The sequence below is a fragment of the Plecotus auritus genome (assembly GCF_963455305.1).
Source record: "Plecotus auritus genome assembly, chromosome: 4".
In the NCBI taxonomy this organism is placed as follows: Eukaryota; Metazoa; Chordata; class Mammalia; order Chiroptera; family Vespertilionidae; genus Plecotus; species Plecotus auritus.
The window spans coordinates 87,531,652-87,555,322 of record NC_137775.1 but is presented as its reverse complement, the minus strand read 5'-3'; the positions used below and the strand labels follow the sequence as shown (position 1 = coordinate 87,555,322).

General features: G+C 43.4%; 1 protein-coding gene across 2 annotated transcripts in view; it reads right to left on the bottom strand.

The window, feature by feature from the left end:
- The window catches only part of PLA2G7 (phospholipase A2 group VII), a 40,331-nt gene that overhangs the window by 3,794 nt on the left and 12,866 nt on the right, over positions 1 to 23,671 (bottom strand). For both annotated transcript variants that reach the window (XM_080665001.1, XM_080665000.1), the window contains exons 2-9: positions 14,412 to 14,554; positions 9,405 to 9,526; positions 8,835 to 8,979; positions 6,456 to 6,549; positions 4,364 to 4,432; positions 3,477 to 3,603; positions 2,514 to 2,618; positions 1,344 to 1,435 (exon numbers count right to left, since the gene is read on the bottom strand). In XM_080665001.1, coding sequence (XP_080521127.1) covers positions 1,344 to 1,435; positions 2,514 to 2,618; positions 3,477 to 3,603; positions 4,364 to 4,432; positions 6,456 to 6,549; positions 8,835 to 8,979; positions 9,405 to 9,526; positions 14,412 to 14,520 — 863 coding nt within the window. In that variant the 5' untranslated portion in view covers positions 14,521 to 14,554. The remainder of the gene's footprint in view (positions 1 to 1,343; positions 1,436 to 2,513; positions 2,619 to 3,476; positions 3,604 to 4,363; positions 4,433 to 6,455; positions 6,550 to 8,834; positions 8,980 to 9,404; positions 9,527 to 14,411; positions 14,555 to 23,671) is intronic.

The window sequence follows — 23,671 nt, the reverse complement described above, 5'->3', positions numbered from 1 at the left end:
TATTGTATTTCATGTGAGAACAAGATATATTTAGCTTTATAAGGTCACAGATGTGGGAACTATGTAATCGTTTTCATTAAGAGGCATTTAGGAATTGGGACCTTTAGAACCATATATAATCTTTAAATTTTTCATTCATTTTAATATTATTTTCAAAATACATTTTTGAAAAGTAGTAATTTCTTCAAAATTGTGGGTGTTTGAAAAAATTCAATGCATGCGTTATTGCTCCTATGTTTCTGGATACCCCATAGTCTATTTATTATATCTTTTCTTAGAGTAACAATTGGACCCATTGCTTTATATTTAGAGGTGCTGTACCTGAAAAATTGTCTGGGCACTGAAGAAAAACATATGGGCATATGGCTTGAAAATATTACTAACTTTATTATTGAAAATATTACTAACTTTATTATTTTACTTCTTTATTTTTTATTTTATTGTTTATAGTATATAGATGTTCCCAGTCACTAACTTTCTTTTTACAAGTCAGTTTATCCTATGTTTCATGACTTTTTGGACACTATTGTATGTGCTAAATGGACTAAGGAAGAGAAACCCCTTCTACCGAAACAGATTTTAAGAAATGCGAGATGAAGTTTCACAAGTGATCCTCCCTTTCTATATGGTGGGCTCTACGTGAGGTCATCAGTCTGGGATGAAGTAGTTCAAGACAGAAAACATTTCCTCATGTTAGAATACTGGAGTATTTCAGACCTCACTCCAAATTAAAGATGAAAAAATAATTTAAAATACCCGGCCTACTAGAGAGTATAAGATGGCCACATTAGCCGAAACCGGTTTGGCTCAGTGGATAGAGCGTCGGCCTGTGGACTGAAGGGTCCCAGGTTCGATTCCGGTCAAGGGCATGTACCTGGGTTGCGGGCACATCTCCAGTACGGGGTGTGCAGGAGGCAGCCGATCGATGTTTCTCTCTCATCGATGTTTCTAGCTCTCTATCCCTCTCCCTTCCTCTCTGTAAAATATCAATAAAATATATTAAAAAAAAAAAAAGATGGCCACATTATTATCATAATCTTATGTCGCTGATAAAATGTGTATATAAAGGCACATTTCCAAGTGAAAATGTTAAGCCCTCAAACAGATGAATAACAATGAGGGAAAATATATGGGGGAGGGGAAAGTTTTTAATAGCAGTGAAATCAGATGTTTTCTGCTTAGGAAAGTTCACAGAGAGTATTTAATAGAGGCACAAGAATAGACTTGTAAGCCTCAAAGGATCCCTTCCTTACTAAGAATTTGATAAAACTGTATTTCACATAGGTTATCACTCCCCCTCTTCCAATAAATTACTGTTCTGTCTCTTCACCTCATCCTCTTACCTGAATCTCCGGTCATCATGAAGAGCCTGAATAACTGTGGCTCCACCAAAAGAATGTCCCATTACTGCTATTTTATCTCTATCAATGGAGTCCTACGTGAAAAAGCATGACATGAATTCATAACTATCTCACAGGTTGTTAGAAAAATAGAGTAAATCATTTTGTTAGTCAGTTAGTATTCAATTCATGGGCATGGTTATAAACCTTGATTTCTTATAAAAGAAATACACACATATACAAATATACACATATAGTACACACACATAAATATGTACATACAAATACATCCGCACATATATATGGTAAGCATTTGTAAAAGTTCAGAAGTGAACTTAGTGATCTTCCTAGTCACCCACACTTAAAACATCATCAATTCTGACTTCTCCCTCTCCCCAGTTCATATTTATCACTTTGTTCATTCCATGAGGATTTATTGAGCACCTGCTCTGTACAAGGCATTGTAGTTCATTTCCAGTGAGCTCACAGCCTATTGGGAAGGAAAGAGATCCAGATGCATGATGCAAATACAATGGAGTGGTAGCAAGGAGTAGCTATGATAGATAGCTAATCCAGGCCAGGGCTGGGCAGTGGGTCCAAGAAAGCTTCTCTTAGAAGAGGTGCTGCCTGACTTGAGTTGAAAATTAAACAGCACTTAGTCGGGGGGGCGGGGGTGAGTCATGTTGCCAAGGGGACAACATACAAAGGCATGGAGACAAGAGAGAGAGTGGCGACCATCATCTTATGCTTAAACTCAAGTACTTCTTGTTGCTTCTACTCCCTGTACTCTACCCTCCGCACCCACGGTTGAGTCTTTGTTTATGCTCTTCACTTGGTCCCATATTCTTTCCCTCCCAACACTGTATCTAAAACTTGAGATGATAACAGAAGGATTTCCAGGATCAAGCTCAAAAACATGCAGAAGCCATCCAAGAAGTGACAGTACTTCTACAGGAGGTGTTAAATTGAATCACGTGGAACTGCCATTTTTATACATTGACTATTGGCAACTTTATATATAGTTCAACCTAATGCATTCCTCCTTGCCCTAACACTTCACCTTTTTTTTGCAGCTCTTTATCATGTTGTACCCTGTATTACAGCAGAAAAGCAAACAATAGGGAATAAAGAGCTAAGAACTACAGGACAGGGAAAAGGGCTTTCGTAGCTCACCCGCAGCTGTTGCATATCGAACTCTAAGTCTAATACATTCTTCACGGGCGTTCCAGAAAGCATCACATCGAGAGCCTGGGAACACTCCTTTGCTCTTTGTCGCACCTGAAATGATTATTAGAAGAAGGAAATGACAAAGTAAAAGTTGTAATACTTTACAACTTATTTTAATGTTTGTGTAGAGCTTGCATGTGGGAACAATGGTCAGCTGCTTCTAAACTGGCAATGTCTGAGCAGTGAGTGGTTAAAAAACAGCCCAGCATCATGACGCAGGCACCAGCCTTGTGGGGTCCACAACCTGGCTCAGTCGCTTAGCCACAGTGTGACCTCAGGTGACTTCATCTCTCTGAGTTTCCTTTTTCTGTCTAATGCTGCCTACCTCAGTGAAATTTGGGTGGGATTCAATGCAATAACATATGTAAAGCACCCACAGGAAAGCCATCACAGGGCGGGAACCAGTGTGCTGGATTTCATTTAATCTTCCCAACAGCCCTGTGGGAAAGACACTAGTACTCATTATTTTGTAACAGAGAAAACAGGGACAGTAAATTAACTTGTCCAAGATGATGCCACTGAAAAGTGACGGCTCCAGGATTCAAATGTAGAAAGTAGGATCCTAAGGCCTAGACTCTTAATGCTATGCTATACTCCCTCTCTGAAAAGTAGTCTTTCTTACAGGACTATGAATCTTCCTTGAGATTTTAAAATGAGAAGTTGTAATGCAAAAGAATTCTGTATAATCATGGTCATCTCCCAGAATTTTGCTTGTCTTTGATTTCACGATGACCCACACATTTCACTAAGGGCATTGTATTACTCAGTGAACCTGCTGATGGATCTTTGGGCAATGGGAAGTATGAAAGCAAGGAGCACAGCTTGCCGAGTATAAATCTAAATTAGCAAATGTCATCCTGTTGCCTGTGTGTTTTAGTCCCCACGCCACCTGCCCTGACAGCAGTGTACCTGAGAATTTCGTAGAAGCACCTCATTCTCCCCTTGTTGTATGGTTTTGAGATAGAGCCAAGACTTGTTCCCTATTTCTGCATCAGACTGGTCATTGAAATAGTACGTTGCAGAGGCGGATCCATCTCTTCAACACAAACAGAATCAATTACTTACACTTTCCCATTGCACCCATGTTCCTCTTTCCCACCCTTGACTCAAGGTCACTATGACCTTCCTGACGTCCCTTTCTTCCTCTATACTACATTAAAAAAAAAAAAAATTATGCCCAGCCAGTGTGGCACAGGGTTGAGCATTGACCTATGAACCAGGAGGTCATGGTTCGATTCTGGTCAGGGCACATGCCCAGGTTGTGGGCTTGATCCCCAGTGGGGGCCGGGGGGGCATGCAGGAGGCAGCCCATAAATGATTCTCTCTCCATTCTTCTCTGAAATCAATAAAAATATTTAAACAAAAAATCAAAGAGGCCCTGAAGGGACTTCTAAGAAAAAGACATCATTGTGAGTAAACTCAACAAAGATGATAACAGAAGGCTTTCCATTCTACCTTCACAATTCCAGGAGGCCACGTTGAAATCTTCCTCCCGGAATAAATCCAGCAATGTCACTTACTAGCTGTGTGGCTTTGGGCAGATAACGCTTTGCTGGCTTCCTTTTCCTCCTCCTTAGAACAGTGATAATGGTAGCCATCTCATAGGGTGGCTATAAGGATTACATAATGGTGTGCAAATACAGCACACAATAAACCCTCTAGAAATGTTAGCTGCTTTTGTAATTCTTGAAAAGCTAGCTCAGTCTCCTTTTTCTTATATAATCATAGCTGACCATCCAACATTTTCTATCAACCTTTAGGAAAGTTAAAGCCCAGCTATATACCAGGTGACATACCTGTGTTCTACAGTAGCAACTATAAACCCATGAGATGCCAGGTCATTGCCAATTGCAGAATAAATTGTCCTTCAAAACAAAAAGAGGGGAGCATTCAACTGACAGTCATGATTACAAGGTGGCGTTTACTAGTAAACCTGGGCTGTTACACCCTGTAGTAGTGCCCTGGAGTAAAGCAGAGAGCTGTGGTTCTCAAAGGGAGGCGATTTTGTCTCTCAGGATATTTGACAACATCTATTGTTATTTTCATTATCATGAGTTGGGAGAGGGTGCTACTGCCATCTGGTGGGTAGGGACTCTGCTAAACATCCTACAATACAGAGGACCACCTACCCTCCACAACAAGAAATTATCCAGCCCAAAACATCAACAGTACCAAGTCTGAGAATCCCTGGTGCAATGATTATCAATACTGCTTTTGAGAGTTCTGAGTATTAATTGTGGCTCTGCCACTTACCAGTCACATGACTTTGGGTAATTACATTTCTGATTTTTTGTCCTCACCTGTCAAGTGGGGCTAATAAAGGCTTTGCTGTAAGGTTTTAATAAGATAATGTGTGTAGGAAGGCAGTACTGTGTGGTGCTTAAGAGAATGGGATCTAAAGTCTTGCCACTGTGTTTGAATCCTGGTTCCACTACTTATTAGCTATCAACCTTGGATAAGTCACCTATCGTACCTCTGCCTTGGTTTTCTTTTATCTGTAGAAGGGTTATGCTATAACAGTATGGCATCTAATGGGATTATTCTTAGGATTAAGTAAATTAGTACATTTTCAGTGCTTATAATAATGTCTAAAACAGAGTCATTACTGAGCATGTCAGCTGTTGTTTAAATGACTGGACAGGGTGAGATGTTTACCAGTCACGTGCAAAGCCACTGCATTTGTAACCCCCTTCCACGTCTTCATTCTGCACAATCTTCTCATGTCATTCATTCAGTAGAAAATGTCCAAAAAGAATAAAAAGGAGGTAGGGAGGAACTATGTCTTCTACCCCTGAAGATCCAGGAACTATAGGGACAATAATCTAGCACAGGGATCAGAAAACCTTTTCTGTAAAATGTCAGACAGTATATCTGTCCAGCTCTGTGCACCAAACATTATGGTCACAACTACTCAACTCTGCTGTCATCGCACAGAAGTAGCCACAGACAATGTGTAAAATGACCGTGTTCTAATATAACTTTACAGAAGCAGGTAGCAGGCTGGATTTGGCCATGGAATTCTAATCAAATAAATAGCTAGACCACAATAAAAGAACTAAAAATCATTTATTGCAGATGCTACCCAACTTTTTTCTAGGTAAAATCCACCTTTTATTTTCTGAAAGTTGTATTATCCTCTGAGGTGAAGGAAGGAGAGGCTGATGAGAAAATGGAAGAAGGAAGTGGAAAGGGTGTAGTGATCATGAAAATAAGCCACTCAGATATCATACTACTGAGACTAGAGTTGTCTAAAGTCCCCACCCAGCTCCAACCCCTCTGGATCCTTTGATGAACAACTTTGGGTCAAGCACTCCTTCCATTGGCCTCTTAGAACTGTGCTACAGTCTGAGACTTTTCATACACAATCAACCTTTAGGAAAGTTAAAGCCCTGCTACATACCAGGTAACATACCTGTGTTCTACAGTAGCAACTATAAACCCATGTTTCTCATCTCCTTCCCAAATGTCCACCCTGCATCATGATCTGAAGGCTCTCCCCATCCTTTCCTGATCCTTCCCCTCTATCCTTCATAGGCTTTTCTCTCAATAGCTGCCTTTCACAGCTAATCCAATCTTGGTGTCTATTTCTCAGGGACCCTGAACTAACACAATGGATGATTTTGAGAGTATGAATATTATAATACAGAAGGACAACAGCCAAAAATGCAACACCCTCTCTCCTCTGTTGTGAGGCTAGGCTTCAGGAGCTGGTAGGTGGAAAAGACAGGGCTAGGACTGATCAATAATAGATCATAGCCAATTCTTGAGGAACCCCAACTCCTCCAGGATAAGGGCCTGTATGACACTCCAAAATATGCTACTCCTTTTGGGGCTGGGGGAATACATTGATCCCTCATGGCTGAAATTGTTCAATCTCCCAAACTTTACCTCAATGCTCCAAGACCATGAGATAAAACAATCAGTGGGTATTTTTCACCAGTCCTCACTGGAGCATTCCAGCTTGCAGGCGTGGTTTTTGAACCTAGAAAGCAATGAAAGATTATAAATAGGGGTTTTTACTTGAATGTTGCTGGTTAATTTAACTTACATCTCCTTAGTATAAAATCCTGACCCATGGAATTTATATTTTTTGCATTCATTAAAAATTCTCCTACTAGATACCCACCAACCAAGGACCTGAACCTTAGGTTTTTTCCTAAGACCACAGTATCATTAATGATCAGTTCTCCTTGCCAGCTCTGAGCTTAAGGTGAGACATTTTACTACTTATAGGCATATTTAAGAAGGATGTTCCTTACTACCAATCCTAGGTTTTGGAAAAACTTCAAAGGGAATGCTCTAAAAACAAACTAAACCTCAGGGACATTACAGTGAAAGTCAGAATCTTCAAATAGGAGACGCCTCTCATTCTATATGGTCATGATCAAGAGAAAGGTGAAGAGACCATTGACTTCATACTCAGATGTGGCTTTGGACACAGCTCTGCCACTCACTAGCTATTCACCAAGGGCAAGATAAGAAAACTGTCTAAGCTTAAGATTCATCTACACAAATAAAAGAGAAACATGCAAATTGACCGTACCTCCACTACACCCACAAGCCACACCCACCAGCCAATCAGGAGCGAGTATGCAAATTAACCCAACCAAGATGGTGGCTGGCCATGGAGATGGAGCAAGCAGGAGGCTTGGTTTGCCCTGGTGATGGAGGAAGCCAAGCTTCTCGCCTGCCCTGGCCAGCCCTGACCTCTGCTCAAGTCTACAAAGTTTCAATTATAGAAGATAAATAAATCCTAGATACTTGCTTCCAGCTGGCCCTGGCCTCTGCTCAAGGAGGCTCTGGGAAAAAAAAAGAAAAAGAAAAAAAGGAAGGGCTGGGACCTTGGGTTGCCAGGGGGTGATAAGGCCAGGATGGGATGGCAGGAGCCATTGCGGGTAAGCAGACCAGCAGGGGGGTCAGTTGGAGGTGATCAGGACAGCAGGGGCGGGGGCAGTTTGGAGTGAGAAGGCCAGCAGGGGGGGCAGTTGAGGGTGAGCAGGCTGGTGGCGGGGGGGCAGATGGGGGTGAGCAGACTGGCAGGCAGAGTGGTTAGGGGCAATCAGGCAGGCAAGCAGGCAGGTGAGCGGCTGGAGCCAGCAGTCCTGGATTGTGAGAGGGATGTCTGACTGCTGGTTTAGGCCCGATCCCTGTAAACCAGCAGTAGGACATCCTTCAAGGGGTCCCAGATTGGAGAGGGTGCAGGCCGGGCTGGAACATCACCCACCCCCTCATGCACGAATTTCAGGCACCAGGCCACTAGTATTTTTTTTTTTTTTATAAAAGGAAGGAAATCATAATCTATCTCATGGGGTTTCTTGTGAGAATTACATTTAAGTAGGTTAACACATGTAAAGCACCTATGCAGTCAATAGTAAGGGCCACAAAAATGGAAGATATTGTCTTCCCTTCTTTCACTTCTCAATTGTCATTATTTTCATCGACTACTTGTGTTTCCTTTGTCATGTAGAACATGAGATGTGATCATGAAGACCAAATGTGACGACTGCTAAAGAACTGATGTATAAGTTATTCAAGCACCACAAAGATATGTAGTTTTTAAGAAAACTCCAAAAAGATGTTTAAAATAAATGCCAAAAGCTGTATGTAGTTTTTAGGGGGAAATCTGAAGATATAGTTAACACCAGCCCAAAAGTAGTGCCTGGTCAAACAGATAAGGAAGGAAAGTCTATACTCATGAGGGTAGACAAATTAAGTGATGAATGCATATCAGATTGTCTTTGGGAGAGAGGCTGGTCCCTTGGGTGTGGGTGATGGGAATGAGTAGAATCTCCTCATTTATGCTCAATAGGAAATTAGCTTTTGCTTCTTAGTTTGAGATTTGAAAATTATGGATGGTGGCTTCTACTTTTGTTCTCTTGTTGCTGGCCTGTAGAAAGCACTTTAGCACGGAGCATAAGGCATAGTAGTTGCATTGGCCCAGCTGCTGCTTTTGCCATATTATTGCTCTCCCACAATATGTAAGAAGAAACGAAAGCCCTGCCATTGAGAGATGTTAGAGCCAATCTGAAAGTCTGATACTTTCATTCCCTCCACCCATCCCATCATATTCAGAATGGACAAAATGAGAACCTTCGATTCATTGATAGTTACCTGGCCTTTGACCTTTCAAGAAATGTGTACTTTCTTTGTCATCTTAGTTTAGACTGATGAAACTCTACTTTGGTCCTTAACGACCTGAAACTGTCGCTGTTTCCAAGACTATCTTATATTCTGGAGTGTATAAAACAGGATCAGCAGAAATCTTACCAAATAAGAAGTTCAAAACATTGCCCATAAGCCCGTGTGTTCCAAGAAATTTACTAAGACCAAAAAAATATTCCTTGTTTGGGATCCACACGGTGTCAGGGTGATCATTATCTTGGGATGGATAATACAGACGCAAGAAGGTGCTCTGGAGAGGAAAGAAATTAATGCACTTTTAGTCAAGTCACTTCTCAGATTCCAACAGCTATTTTAGTGGGGACCCAAATACCTCTTTTGCTCATGAAAGAAGTCCAGAGAACTTTTTAAGCTGCTGTCATAATTTAATACAGTCAAAAGAGAAGAGAAATAGAACAACAACAAGCTTTCGCGGTGAAAAGAAAGTGAGCCTGGTTTCAGCCATTAAGGAAGGGGGAAAATAGAGTTTATAGTTAAGTTAATCAGATGACAGCAATGAATTGGGGAATGACTTAACTTGAAAAAGGCTTCCCATGAAGCAATACAAATGGCAAAGTGAGTCATTCTCAGGTGAGGGCAAGGTCAGCTTTCAAAACCTCTAGGGAGTCATAGCAAGTCAATATTCCAATACAAGGATAAGTGGTTTTAAAGCATCACCTGTTTAGTATATTCAGACATCAAGTCTGTACAACCGACGGGATAAGGTCCACTTCCTTTGGGGATTTTAGTCTGGCCCATGATTGCAGCAGCCATCAGAGCTTGTATTTTATTGATCCGTGCTGAAAAACAGGTGCATGTTATCTCACTTGTCATTCATTATGCCCCAGATTTTATTATGCAAAGAAATTCCAAGGAAATCAAGTTCCCGCCCATAGTGTCTGGTCTCCTTCATTTTTTTACTAACTAGAAAAATATACAAGTTATTATTGGGAACCTGCTGTATGCAAAGTACTATGTGAGGGAAAAGACAGAGGTAGACACAGGCCTTCTCACGAGATACTTAGCACTATCACCTTCTAATACTTATAGCCTTGCCCTTACCTTCTGCTCCAATGCAGACCATATTAAAGACCACTTCCCAAATCTGTTTCCTCTAAACATGAACCTTATCTCCTATTTCTGATTTGTGCTTACAATTCCCCATTTCATATCCCCACCCAATGTCCTTCCATAGGAGCATCAAAGCCAATGGCCCAAAATAAAACTAAATGACATCCTCCCAACTTCCCCACCTCATCCTCCAACCACAAACCTGGAGTCATCTCTCTTTCCTACCTCTTTCTCACAAACCCCTTACATCCAACCAAGTCTCAATTTCTAACGTTTGTTTTTAGCTTAGGGTTCTCTTTCCAATATACCCCTGACCCTCTGGCACAACTGTCTCATACATACCTTCCCTGCCTCTTGACCAGACAGTTTCCATCTCTCCTAACTGCTCTATTCACTTTGGAACTTGACCTTTTCAAATGCAAAGTTCACCCAGATCCTGGAGTGATTAAAACACAAAGCTTACCAGGCAATTCTTTGCAAAATCCTTCAATGGCTTCCTACCACCACATGGTTTTTCTTGAAGAGGGAATGTACTGGAATCTTTTTGGAAGGCAGTTTGTAGGTGATTTAAATTTACACATACCTTCCCAAGCTATTTCCATTGCTACTTGAGGCATGGTCTTTCCTCCCAGTGTTCTGGGGTTAAACCGTGTTCATAGGCACACAAGTTAAACCCCCAATTCCTGGGCACTGTAAGAAAGACTCTCCATGATCCAGAGTTCCACTACCTCATACTCTTCTGCTTTTTTCCTGTATCTCCCTTCCATGTGCTCCAGGTGCCTGAGCCACACACTGGGCTGTCTGACACCTCTGCACCTTGGTAAATGTTAATCCCTGTGTTTGAATAGCAAAATCCTATTCAACTTTTAACATCTGGGTTAGTTTTCAGGTCTTCTCTGAACCCTTTCCTGATCCCCAAGAAATAATCATTTTATCCTTAGTATTAAATAAATTCCCTGTATATGTTTTTAGCATTCTTCATATCATATTATATTAAAACTAGAGGCCCAGAGCATGAAATTCATGCACTGAGGGAGGGTCCCTCAGCCCAGCCTGCGCCCTCTCGCAGTCCAGGAGCCTTTGGCGGACATCCCTCTCGCAGTCCGGGAGCCCTCACTCCTTACCACCTGCCTGCTTGCTGCTCCTTAGTGCTGCTGTGTAGGCGGGAGAGGCTCCCACCACTGCCACTGCACTTGCCAGCTGTGAGACTGGCTTCTGGCTGAGCGGTGCTCCCCCTGTGGGAGTGCACTGACTATCAGGGGGCAGCTCCTGTGTTGAGCGTCTGCCTCCTGGTGGTCAGTGCGCATCATAGTGACTGGTCATTCTGGTTGTTCCGCCGTAAGGGTCGCTTAGACTTTTATTATATAGATTATATAGATTATATAGATTATGTGTTTGCACACTCAGTCTCCCATAGTGGGCTATTTCTGAAGAGCTGTATCCATGTTTTTGTATCCTCAGAGCTACATGGTCAGCGCTCAATAAATATGAAAATGAGCTGAAGTAAGCTTTTCACTGCCACTGGACTGTCATTTCTGTCAAATGCTTTATGGTATTCATTCTCTTACCCACCCACTCTTGAAACCTTCTCTCTGGTATCAAAACCCTTCAACACACCTGCAGTTTCATTTCATCTGTTCTCCTTTCTAAACCCCAATCAATATTTAATTTCAAGACTCTGAGTACAAATATCAGTATATTCAGACTTACTTTTCTAGATTCAGCTTGTCCACTCCTTTCCCTCTGTTGGACTGTGAGTTGATTACCTCTGCTAGAGAGACACCTTCATGCTTTCTATTACATTCTCCCTCTGCCACTAAGACACCTACAACTATGTGAGGAATGGCACCTGCACTGATATCTTAGGGAATCACCCAGAAAGATTTTGAGACGTAATTAGAAGCCCATGTATATTCTCCACTTTGGTGAGTAATTGTGCAGCATGTGCTGGAAATGAGCCTTTTGATAAGGCCTTGCTACTCAAAGTTGGTCCATGAACCAGTATCATTGGCATCACCTGGGAGCTTAGAAACACAGGATCTCAGGCCTCACCCCAATTCTACTGAACCAGAAGAGGTGTGCCTATTAAAGTTGAAGAAGCACTGGCCTAAGGTACCAGACCACCTTCAGTCAGCAATTCACAGTCAAATAGTAGCAGATAGTTTCAAGGAAGGCAGGGGGTGAGATGGACCCGGGGTCTTGGAGTCAGGTGATCCTATTTTGAATTCCAATTGTACCTCTTGTAAACTCTTATGCTCTGGAGTAGGCGATTTACCCCCCTCTCTCATGTAAAGTGGGGATAAAGTACTTGACAAGCCTACAGTTGTAAGGATGCTGTGATACATACTAGTAAGTCAAGTACCTAACATATAATGGGTAGAAGACCAATATCATCTGTCCCTTACCTAGACTTAGTTAACTCTGGCTATCCAAATTCAATCCTTTAGAGGAGTTTTGGCTGCCCTAAGCTAAACCATACTATACCTATCTGAGGCAGATTCAAAATCCAAGGCATTTCCTAAGAGATTTTTAAAAAACACACATACCTGTAAGCTAAAATTTTAGGGTTGATTTAGAATTACAAAAGGCATGTTCCCATTTAAGACTCTCTACTGAGCCATGCTCTGTGGTGTAATAGGGAGATGTCAGGTCCAGAGAACGGTGGGTTGGGTCACAGCTGCCCTGCGCTCTGCTGTGCCCCGCCCACAGGTAGCCATGGTTTGACTGCACAGGGGGTGAGGGGAAGAACTCTGGCTCACAGAGTTTGGTGATGAACCCACAGCTGCCTTGGAGGCATTACCACTTGATTTGGGAGTTCAGTTCTAGAGCCGTCAGAGGGTTCCAGATGCACAAGGTTCTCCCTGGGAGATCTCAATTCCACCTGTGCTTTGGTAACCTTTTTCAATCATCGAGGAGTGCTCTGGTTCTCTAAAACCAGGCTGCAGCTAACCTGGTCATGGTCTTGGATTTCCTGTTCTCTACCCACCTATCAGGACTCGTCATGAAGAAAGAGGCAGGGAAGATGATTGTCAGGTTGATGGCCACTCTCTAGATGACATAATTCTGTGGTTCAGATTTATGTCACTTCCTATTTCTCTTCAACTTTATTTTCCTAAAAGCATCGGAAAGCTTGCTACGTTATTAATCCGATTACACATTTCTGGTGGGATTCATTTTTAAGTACTCCTGATGTTCATTCCTGGGTTTGGAGATGAACTGTGTACATGCTAGGGACATTGCATTCTCTTACATGGCTTTATGACCTCCATTAGCAAATGAACTATCTTTAGCCTAAACTTAAAACCTTTTACCTGCATAACTGTATTTCCTATGCATTTGTTTAGTAAGAAGAATATAATCATCTTTTAATCTTTTATTTAATAAGCTATTTCTAATAATTTAAAAAATGTTTGTGCATTCATTTTTGAGCATTTGAAGTGAATGGGGCATTGGGCTCAATGCTGGAACTACAGAGATGAATAAAGCAGTGTCTCCAGCTTCTGCCAGTCCAATAACAGCTCTCCAATCATTTTCAAACATGAGTGGTAATGGGGAAATTAATTTAATTAGGCTGCAGGCTCCTCGAACTTGACTACAAATGTTGGCGTAGTCACCAACGTATTGCTGATGCTTCAGCTTCCTGATAGGTGTTGTTGAATGAATGGACCTGTGAGATATTGTGCCATTTCCTATGCAAATGTAGATATAAGGTGAAGTCCCTCTCCTACTGATGCATTCATTGCCCCAACTATGACGTAGGGTGAAATTTATCTATAAGGTACTGGGTTATGAAAAGACTTTTGTAAATGCTACAGCAATGAGTCACCACCAAGCCTGAATAACTCGATACAGAGGGACCATATCTATCCAGGTGCACAGGTCTGTGGGTACAGGTATTAGGACACCATTCAGAAGCCACCCACACTGCTCACCCGAGGAGGCTAACCCCTCTGGGGTTAGCAGGAAAGCGCAAAGCTCCAGAGGCAATCTCTTTGAAATAAAGTTCCTTCTTAGTGATGGGAGATGTATCTGTCTAGAGATGGCTGTCCCACTCTGGCCTCACTTCCTGGGCTTGTCTGTTCCTTCCTCGCCTCTCCTTCCCTCCCACCACAATGTAAGAAAGAGCAAGCAATGCAGTCCATTCTTATCTAGGGCTCCTTAGCACCTACTTCTCCCTGTCATTAGGTAGAAAAGATGGTTTCCTTCTGCATCCCCACACCCTAAATTGCCACTTCTCACACCACCACTACCAGGACTATAGTTGTTGAGCGTGACACCTGACTCTTCTCCCCTGTGTAGAGGCAGGTTTTGAGGTTGCTCCTGAGGGAGCTCCAGGGGATCTGGGTTACTATGTTGGAGTGGGAGTGGGTCAGGGCAGTGAGGGAGTTCTCCATGGGGACTGCAAGCTGAGTTTCTGGTTTGTCTGGTTCTGTCCTGCAGGCATCATATTTGAAGACAGGTGCTTGGAATGAAGAGACAGGGAGGCCCTGTCACATACCCCAGGAGAACAGAGGGCCTCCATGAGCATCTTCCTACTCAAACTTGCTTACAGGCCAACTTCTCTGAGTCTGGCAACAGGTCAGTGGCACAAGCCTTGATAAATGTACCTCTTACCTGCTGGTTTAACATGGGCAACAGGATTTACGTCTTGCCAGTCAAAAGGATGAACCAGGGTGAGGCAGCTGCAGAGGCAGAAGAGCGCATGCAATTTGGGTGGCAGCATCTCGGGAGCTGAGCGGTGGTTTCAGCTTAACCTTCTTCAAGGCAGATTATTGAAAGAAAAAAAAATAAAACATGCAATAAAGAGAATTTAAATAGGCTGGCAAATCATTGTTATTAGATACTAGTAATATGATTTTATAGATTATAAGCAAAGAGGACACTTGGAAAAAAATGGCACATGCATTTTCTGGAATGGACTTTTGGTAGGTACTAGGGAGGCAAAATCCTTGACAATCTGTTTATAGAGCACAAAAACAATGTCTTCAGGATGTTATATTAGGTTTTTAGCCACTAGTTCTCTTAACTGTGTAGAAGTCTAGTTTGATTACAAAGGAGAACACCCACATATAATGATGATAATATATTTCATAATAATAATATCCCTAAGCATGTCTATCACATAGAAAATATGCAATAAGTGCAGGCTAATAATCCCATCATAATTATAGAATGATTATATTGCTACAGCTGTGGTTGTGTTTGGTGTTGGCATCATATTTTTTGTATCTCTATAACCCTGCTACACTGAAGGCCTCCCAAAGGCAGAGGTCAGGTCTCCTTCCTGTCCCCAGTGCCTAATAGCAGGCCCAGTGCCACTGGTGTTGAATAAATATTCCAGTGACTAGAATATCAGACTCACGGTAATGATAAATGATATTACTACTGAGTTCATGCTAAGACCTTATTAGCAAACACTATCTCATATTTGAGCATCACCTTTCCCCTTTAAAACTTCTCCCCTCATTTTTCTGAGGAGACGGAAATGGTCCAAGCCATCACCATTTCTCACGTGAACTTCGGCAATAACCTCTAACTCGTCTCCCTGACTTTACCCTTGTCCCCATTCAGCCAGATTGATCACGTCACTCCTCTGCTCAAAACCCGCAAAATGGCTTTATATCACACAGAACAAAACCCACAGACCTAGTCACCTAGAAGGTTCTACACAGTCTGTACTCTATAGAGGCCCAACCCTACCCCAGCCCCTCTCGCATGCTCACTGCAACCACACGGGCTTCCTTGCCATTCAGCAAGTATATCAGGCACTCCCTGCCCGGCCGTGGGATCTTCACATGTGTCCCTTCCTCCAGGAAGGCTCTTTGGCCTGATACCCAAATGCCTGGCTCCCTCACCCCTAGGTTCTGCTTCCCTGTTACCTTCTCAGTAAGGCTTTCCCTGATCAATTTAAAATTACAACCCACCCCTCTTCTCCACACTAATACATGTCCTACCCCTGCCCCTGAGCTTTATTTTTCTCCATGATATTTATCACCAACTAATATGCATGCTTTAAACATTTTTATTAATTATTTCTCTTGCTCTACTAGAAAGTCAGTCCTAAGAGTGTATGGAATTTTGACTGGTTATTTCCACCCCTCCCTTCCCCCCCCCCATTGTATTCCCAGTCCCTAGAATAGTGCCAATAGCTAGTTGGCATAGTTATTCTGCAGAAAGAAAGATATAAACGTAGACCAGTGGGTGGCACACACAATCGGTGCTCCTGAGTAGCTATGTGCTCCCCTACACTTCTAGGCCTTCTCTTGGCTGGGTGGAGCCATGGGACTGATTTCTGACAAATGGGAATTTGAATGGAAGTGGTCCATTTGCCACTGGAACCACCAAGAGTCGGTATGTCTTCTCCACCCCTTCCTACCCCTGATTCAGAAGCCACATGTGGTTCTCAAGACGGAGGAAGCCTGGGTCCCTGTCACAAAGAGAGAAGAGCCCCTACCAATCACATGGCCTTTCCTGCGTAGGAAATAGACTTCTGTGGTGTGAAGCCACTGAAATCTCCAGGTTGAGTTGTTACTGCATCACTGCAGCCCAGCATGGCTTATCCCGACTAGTATCTCATCTGCAGCTATTTAGTCAATGGGTATTTATTGAGCCAATACTACACACCCTCTGCTATGTCAACAATTGGGAAAACGCTGCAGAATTTGACACAATCCCTGCTCAAAAAGAGCTTACAATGAGGTTTCCGAGATAAGATGAACACATCTAATATAAGAAGATAGCAAATTACAGAGACGTTTAAAAATTCTTAAATGAGATGGTACAAATTCTCAGGGCAGCAGGAATTCAGAGAAAGGTTTCAGAGGAGACAGCAAGGTCAGCTCTTATCACACAGCTCATAAAAGTCCAGGCAGGTTGCTGGGAAAATTGCTGCTGGAACTCTATGCTGCTTGGGCTGCGTGCAGAATGACTGTATTTCCTAACTTTATGTATATAAATATGTCAGAAAAAAATTTATAGCATAACTCTTTAAATTATAATTTTGGTTTATTGTGTTTTATCTTATGTTAGTATTATTTGTAATTTTATATATAACTAGATGCCCGGTGCATGAAATTTGTGCATGGGTGTGTGTGTTCCTCAGCCCAGCCTGCACCCTCTCCAATCTGGGACCCCTCGAGGGATGTCCGACTGCCCACTTAAGCCCGATCCCGGTGGGACTGGGCCTAAACGGGCAGTCGGACATCCCTCTCACAATCCAGGACTGCTGGCTCCCAACTGCTCGCCTGCCTGCCTTCCTGATTGCCCCTAACCACTTCTGCCTGCCAGCCTGATCACCCCTAACCACTCCCCTGCCAGCCTGATTGATGCCTAACTGCTCCCCTGCCAGCCTGTTTGCCCCAAACTGCCCTCCCCTGCAGGCCTGGTCACCCCTAACTGCCCTCCCCTGCAGGCCTGGTCACCCCTAACTGCCCTCCCCTGCAGGCCTTGTCCCCCATAACTGCCCTCCCTTGCAGGCCTGGTCCCTCCCAACTGCCCTCCCCTGTTGGCATTATCACCCACAACTGCCCTCCCTTGCAGGCCTGGTCCCTCCCAACTGCCTTCCCTTGCTGGCCATCTTGTGGCGGCCATCTTGTGTCCACATGGGGGCAGGATCTTTGACCACATGGGGCAGCCATCTTGTGTGTTGGAGTGATGGTCAATCTGCATATTACTCTTTTATTAGATAGGATAGAGGCCTGGTGCACGGGTGGGGGCCAGCTGGTTTGCCCGGAAGGGTGTCCCGAATCAGGGTGGGGGTTCCCTTGGGGTGCGGGGTGGCCTGGGCGAGGGGCCTGTGGTGGTTTGCAGGCTGGCCACACCCCCTGGCGACCCAAGTGGAGGCCCTGGTATCTGGGGTTTATTTATCTTCTACAATTGAAACTTTGTAGCCTGGAGTGGAGCCAAGCCTTCTGCTTGCTCCGTGGTGGCAGCCATTTCTGTTGGGATTTATATATCTTCTATAATTGAAACTTTGTAGCCTTGAGTGGAGGCCTGGGCCGGCCAGGGTGTGCAGAAAGCTTGGCTTCCTCCATCGCCCGGGGCAACCCTAGCCTTCTGCTCTTTCCAGCTCCATGGCTGCCGCCATTTCTGTTTGGGTTTATGTATCTTCTATCATTGAAACTTTGTAGCCTTGAGTGGAGGCCTAGGCCAGCAAGGGCAGGCGGAAAGCTTGGCTTCCTCCATTGTGGGAGAAACCTAAGCCTTCCTCTTGCTCTCTGTGGCCATAGCCATCTTGGTTGGGTTTATTTGCATATTTGCTCCTGATTGGCTGGTGGGCATGGCTTGTGGGTGTAGCGGAGTGATGGTTAATTTGCATATTACTCTTTTATTAGATAGGATTATACATGATTTCAAAAATAAGGTAAATAAAAACTTGAGTTGCCTCTACTGATAACCACTTGTTAGCAGATCTTTTCCATATGTATTTCTATGTTTGAATACATGCACATATATACAATACATACATATAAATATACACATATATATATATAGTTTAAATTCTTATTTACAAAACTTCATACTATAATTCCACTTACGTTTTAATTGTATAATACACGGTAGATATCTTTTCACATGAGTACAAAGCACTATACCATGTCTTTTTATTTTACAACTGGAGGCCCAGTGCATGGATTTGTGCACCAGTGGGGTCCCTCGTCATGGCCTGCAGGGATTGAGCCAAAACCAACAGTCCAACACTGCCTACCACTCCTGCCTGCCAGGAGCACTCATCCCGGCCCTGCTGTGCCTGCTGTGGGCTCGCGCACAGTCAGTCCCAATCTGGAGAGGCTTGCGCCGCCGCAGTGGTGCTCACCAGCCGTGAGCCTTACAACTGGCACCCATTGGTCAGCTGAGTGGTGCTCCTACTGTGGGAGTGCACTGACCACCAGAGGGCAGCTCCTGTGTTGAAAGCGTCTGCCCCTGGTGGTCAGTGCACGTCATAGCAACTGGTCGACTGGTCATTTGGTTGCTTAGGCTTTTATATATATAGATGGCACTTAGTTGTTCTTCCTGTAAAGTTTGTTCACTAACTGAATAATAATGCTGCTGACATTTGAAGGCTTCTTACATCCCAAGTGTTCTGCACAGTTTCTGGCATATTATCTTCTTCAATCATGATCAAAACAGTCTGTGGGGGAGGTTTAGTTATCCCCATTCTACTGATAAGGACATTGAGACAAGAAGAGTTGAATTACTTTGTCCTAATCAACCAGTGGGGCTTGAACCCAGAATGTCTCAGTCCCTGCTTTAACCACAGCAGACCAACTCTGTGTAGCCTCAATTCCTGCTCAGTTGAAAACTACAATATTCTAAGTTAATAAATACAACAATTCATTTAATGATGCTAAGGTTTTCAGGAACTTCTTGGACTGAGAATACAACTTAACAAAGAGTTAGAAATTGTTCCCCAGAGAGATGAGACTCTGTCTCATTGTTTTCGCCCTGATTTATATTAGAGCAAGATGTTAAAAAGCTGCAGAGTACTGTGTCTGAATCCAGAAAAATCGCTACTGAGTTTCCCAAGTAAACAAGAGAAGTTGAACTAAAGTCAGGCTGTCTGCTGGCCAGCTCCCACCACCACCCTCTGTATACTGTCGCAACTTGGTTTTCCACCAGATAACATCATCCACAGAAAGTATTTACAGGGTCATGAGCAGAGGACTTTAGAAAATTCCATCCCTGATGCTTACAGCCTGTAACTGAATAAGGGGAGTGTCATTCATCCCATTTGGAAAATCACTGAGGATGAAAACAAGAAAAAAGGAAGACAAAGTGAGTACATAAGGAGATCAGCAGCGATTTTTAGGAACATCTCATGACCCAAAGTTTAGCTTACCCATGGAGACTTAGTATTCATCACATCTTCCCTGTCAATAACCTCAGGAAGAACTAGAGACAGCCAGTTGCTGGCAGGGCTCCCCCAAATCCTCCAAGCAAGACTGGGGTGCTCAGCCCTCCCCATGCTTCCTCCCAGACCAGCGCCACAGCCATCACCTTTGGTCCTCAGAGTGCAGCAGGGGACACTTAAGACCAGGTGAAAGGACACACTAGAGTTCCTAATCTGACCTCACCCACACTACATATGCTCTTGGGGGAACTTTGGACGTACGGATTCCTGAGCCCCACCCCAGATCTACTGACTTAGAACCTTCAGAAGGCAAGCCCGGCCGTCTGCATTTTAGCTCTCTAGGAATTTTGGCATAGCTAGTCCTAAAATAAGAGTGTTTAGAAACTGCTGCAATGGAATAACAAGTACTAATTGTTGGGAGTTTTTCATTACCCTGTCACATGTGCTATCTGATCTCATCCTCTGAATGGTCTAATGATTAGCTGAGTCATTCAGTCATTCATTCGTTTATTTCATTTATTCAATTTTAAGAGTGGCTATGTGTCAGTCACTATGTTTGGGATAAAAAGAGGTTTTTTTGCATGCTTAGACTATTTCATTTTATTTTTAAACTTTTTATTTTTTAATTACAGTTGACACAGCATTATATTAGTTTCAGGTTGTCAATATAGTGGTTAGATGTTTATATAACTTATGAAGTGATCACCCCAATAAGTCTAGTATCACCCTGACACCATACATAGTTCTTACAATATTACTGACTACATTCCCAATGCTGTACTTTACATTCCCATGATTATTTCATAGCTGTCAATGTGTACTTCTTAATCCCTTCACCTTTTTCACCCATCCCCTCCTCCTTCCTTCCATCAGGCAATCACCAGTTTGTTCTCTTTATTTGTGAGTTTGTTTCTGTTCTGTTTGTTCATTTATTTTGTTTATTGGATTTCACATATAAATGAAATCACATGGTATCTGGCTCTCCCTGTCCTACTTATTCAACGTAGGTGTGATTTTTTTTTTTTACTTCAAAATCCCACAGGAAAAGAGACTTTCAAAAAATCACAATGAATGCTAAACAGATAATTTACAAGACTTAGTGGAAATAAAGGTCTAATGAGCATAAAAGAACAGAAGCAAATGTTAGCACCTCCTTTTTCCAATTTGGGAGATGGAAATCAAAGACACACAGAAAGGCTATGCAACCTGCCAGAGGCCCACAGCGAGCCTCTGGCGTGGGCAGGACTGTGGCAGGTCTTCCTCCTTCCACCCCACGGTACCGAGAGGTAGAAGGACCCAAAGGGGATCCCTCTCCTACCTACATCTTCCCAGCGCCACAAAGTTGCCGTCTCCCACTGCCTCCGGGGTGCTTTGTGGGATGGAAAGAAAGGCCAGGGCTGTCTCCAGCTGATGGCAAGACAGCTGTGCCCAAAGCAGTAGACAACCATCACCAAAGCTTCCCTGAAGTCAAGAATGGAGGTCCATGCTGGGCCTGACTCCTCAAGAGCCCCAAAGGAGAAGGCACTTCTCATATCACTGCGCAGAGGCGAACAGACCACAGGGCCTCTAGCAGCACAGAAGGCTGCCTCCCCTTTGCTCAGGCAGCTTCCTGTGCACGCCTCCATGCAGGCACTTTTTACCTCTACTGCAATGCTCTGTCCAAGGTATTGCTGCACCCGGGAGCTCCTCCAGGGCAGGGATTGGTCTCATTTGTCTTTTTATTATTATTACTTAGCAAAGGGCTCAGTGTATAATTAGCACTAGGAAATGCTTCTTGAATGAGAATGATGGATCTGTCTTCTTTTTGACTTGGGCCATCAGATAGCCCAGAAACAGTTTCCAGATGATTTCACACCAGATGGTGACTTCTCAATATGCCACTGAAATGGGGAGTGGTCAAGTGCTTGGGCTTTAGAGCCTGGAGCTCAACTGCTTGGGTCTGAATCCCAGCCTTGCCACCAAAGTGACCTCCTGTAACTATGGAAACCTTCTGTGCCTTATTCCCTGACCTGCAAAGTGGGGCTGAGGATGATGGTAACATTTACCCAGAAGTAAATGATAAATATATGTAAAACGGTGTTTTTGCAGGTAGCTACATGTAAACATTAGCACACGTATTTTGCATTCCTAGCATGCCCATCGCCTCTAGGTAGGTAGTTGCTCAATAAATGTTAACAAATGAAAGACAAGACATTGAGATAGGAACAGAAAGACTTAGTCATTGCTGACTGAAGTCACTTGTTGGTCATCATATACTTTGTCCTTAGGTGGTTCTGTTGAAAAGATCTTACGGGTTTCACTGAGGCTGTAACTTCCCTAAGCACGGTAGCAGCACTACAATAAGCATTTTCCCTACATTCCCTAGGAACTTTGTGTTCACTGCCCTTCTTCCTCTCTTCAGGCTCTTAGTGCCCTGGTAATGCCTGGGCACCCCTTCTGGTTTACCACCATGGCCTGCCTCGCCATAACTTACCAAACATTCCCCATTGCCAGCTCCTTACACTTGGCTGCCAAGAGGTACTGTACTGGTATACTCAGGAGCCTTTCCTCAGTAAGTTCCAAATAACCGCCCTTTCTTTTAACTGAGGTCTCCTGGAGGCATCAAAGCTCAGGAAATTTACTCTAAAGACACAAATCACATACTGTTGGAGAGAAATATTTTGAAGAAAAAAGTACTTTTCATGGCCTTCGGATCAGATCCCAGGAGCAGAATCCACTCTGGTGTCCAGCACCGTGTGGCTGCCAAGCTCCAGCAAGAGCGAGTGAGGCTGTGCTCTGTCCTAAATGAAGAGCTTGAATGATTCAGAGTATGGTTTGTGAGGTAACTTCTGTGTTTGAGGGAGGAAATAGGTAACAGACAATACCTAAGGTGGGTGGAGAGGGAAGGGGGGAACCTCGGAGCAAATAGTTTTGTTCTTGGAATGCCACCTGTGCACATGACAGCAAGCAAAAATGGGACAATTATTCTTTTCTGAAAAAGTTTTCTTTAACTCTGGGGAACCAGAAGCCAGTCCTCTCTCGGGAGATTTGTGTGAAAGGGGCAGTTCTAGATAAGAAGTCCTTTTGAAACTAAATTACTGATGCTATGGCAAAAGGCTGAAGAAGACATAAGACGATTTTGATATCAGTCTTTTGAGTATATTTTGAGCATTTTCTCAATCAGTTTTACGTTTTCTAAAATCCTGAGTGAGAATTCCTGGGACCAGGAAGAGGACTTGATGAAGCATGTTTCTGGAAGAAATGATGGGGAACTCAAGAGGTTAAAAATGTTTAGCTTTCGTTATACAGTTAATAAGCTTGGCGATTAATGCACGTAGAAGGAGTTGTTCCAGGAACAGAGATGTATGACTGGACCTACCCTGACTCCAGGACACCCGCAAGCAATTCGACCTTTGTGCCGCAGGTGATCAAGACACTATCTGAGCCACTGAGCTCCAGAGAGAGAACGTCACCCACCCAGGACGCAGATAAAGGATCACCAGGCGGCAGATGAAGGGAAATCAAATTGCTGGACTGCAGCTTTTATCTGATGAACCTTTTCCCTGAATTACAAACCTCTTACCTAATTTCTCCGGAATCTCAAATGCCCTTTAGCTCCACTTTTCTTGTCCTTATATAAAAGGTCGACTCGAAATGAGATGGAAGAGGGTACATAACCATGGTCTTTTAGGGTAAATAACCTGTGGTCTATTCAGGTCGCCAGCCATCTGAATAAAGCGCCCATAAAGAACCAATCCTCATCTCTACTCATTGGTTCTGGTAGTGACAGGCAGTAGGATCTCGACCTTTCGGGTTTCAGAACCAACAAATGCTCCTGATTGACAAGTCACGGGCATCTGAGAGGAGACCCAGGGATTGGTTTCCCAGTTGATCTTGGTTTAGTTGTGCTTTAATATTAGCAGAAACTCTTAAAGATAAGCAAAGAAGTATTCTGACTGTAACTTAGACTTTCTGACTACAAATTCGATTACTGTTTAGGTAAGTTGCTGGAGAAGATCATGGAGAGGACAGGATCTCCTCCCTG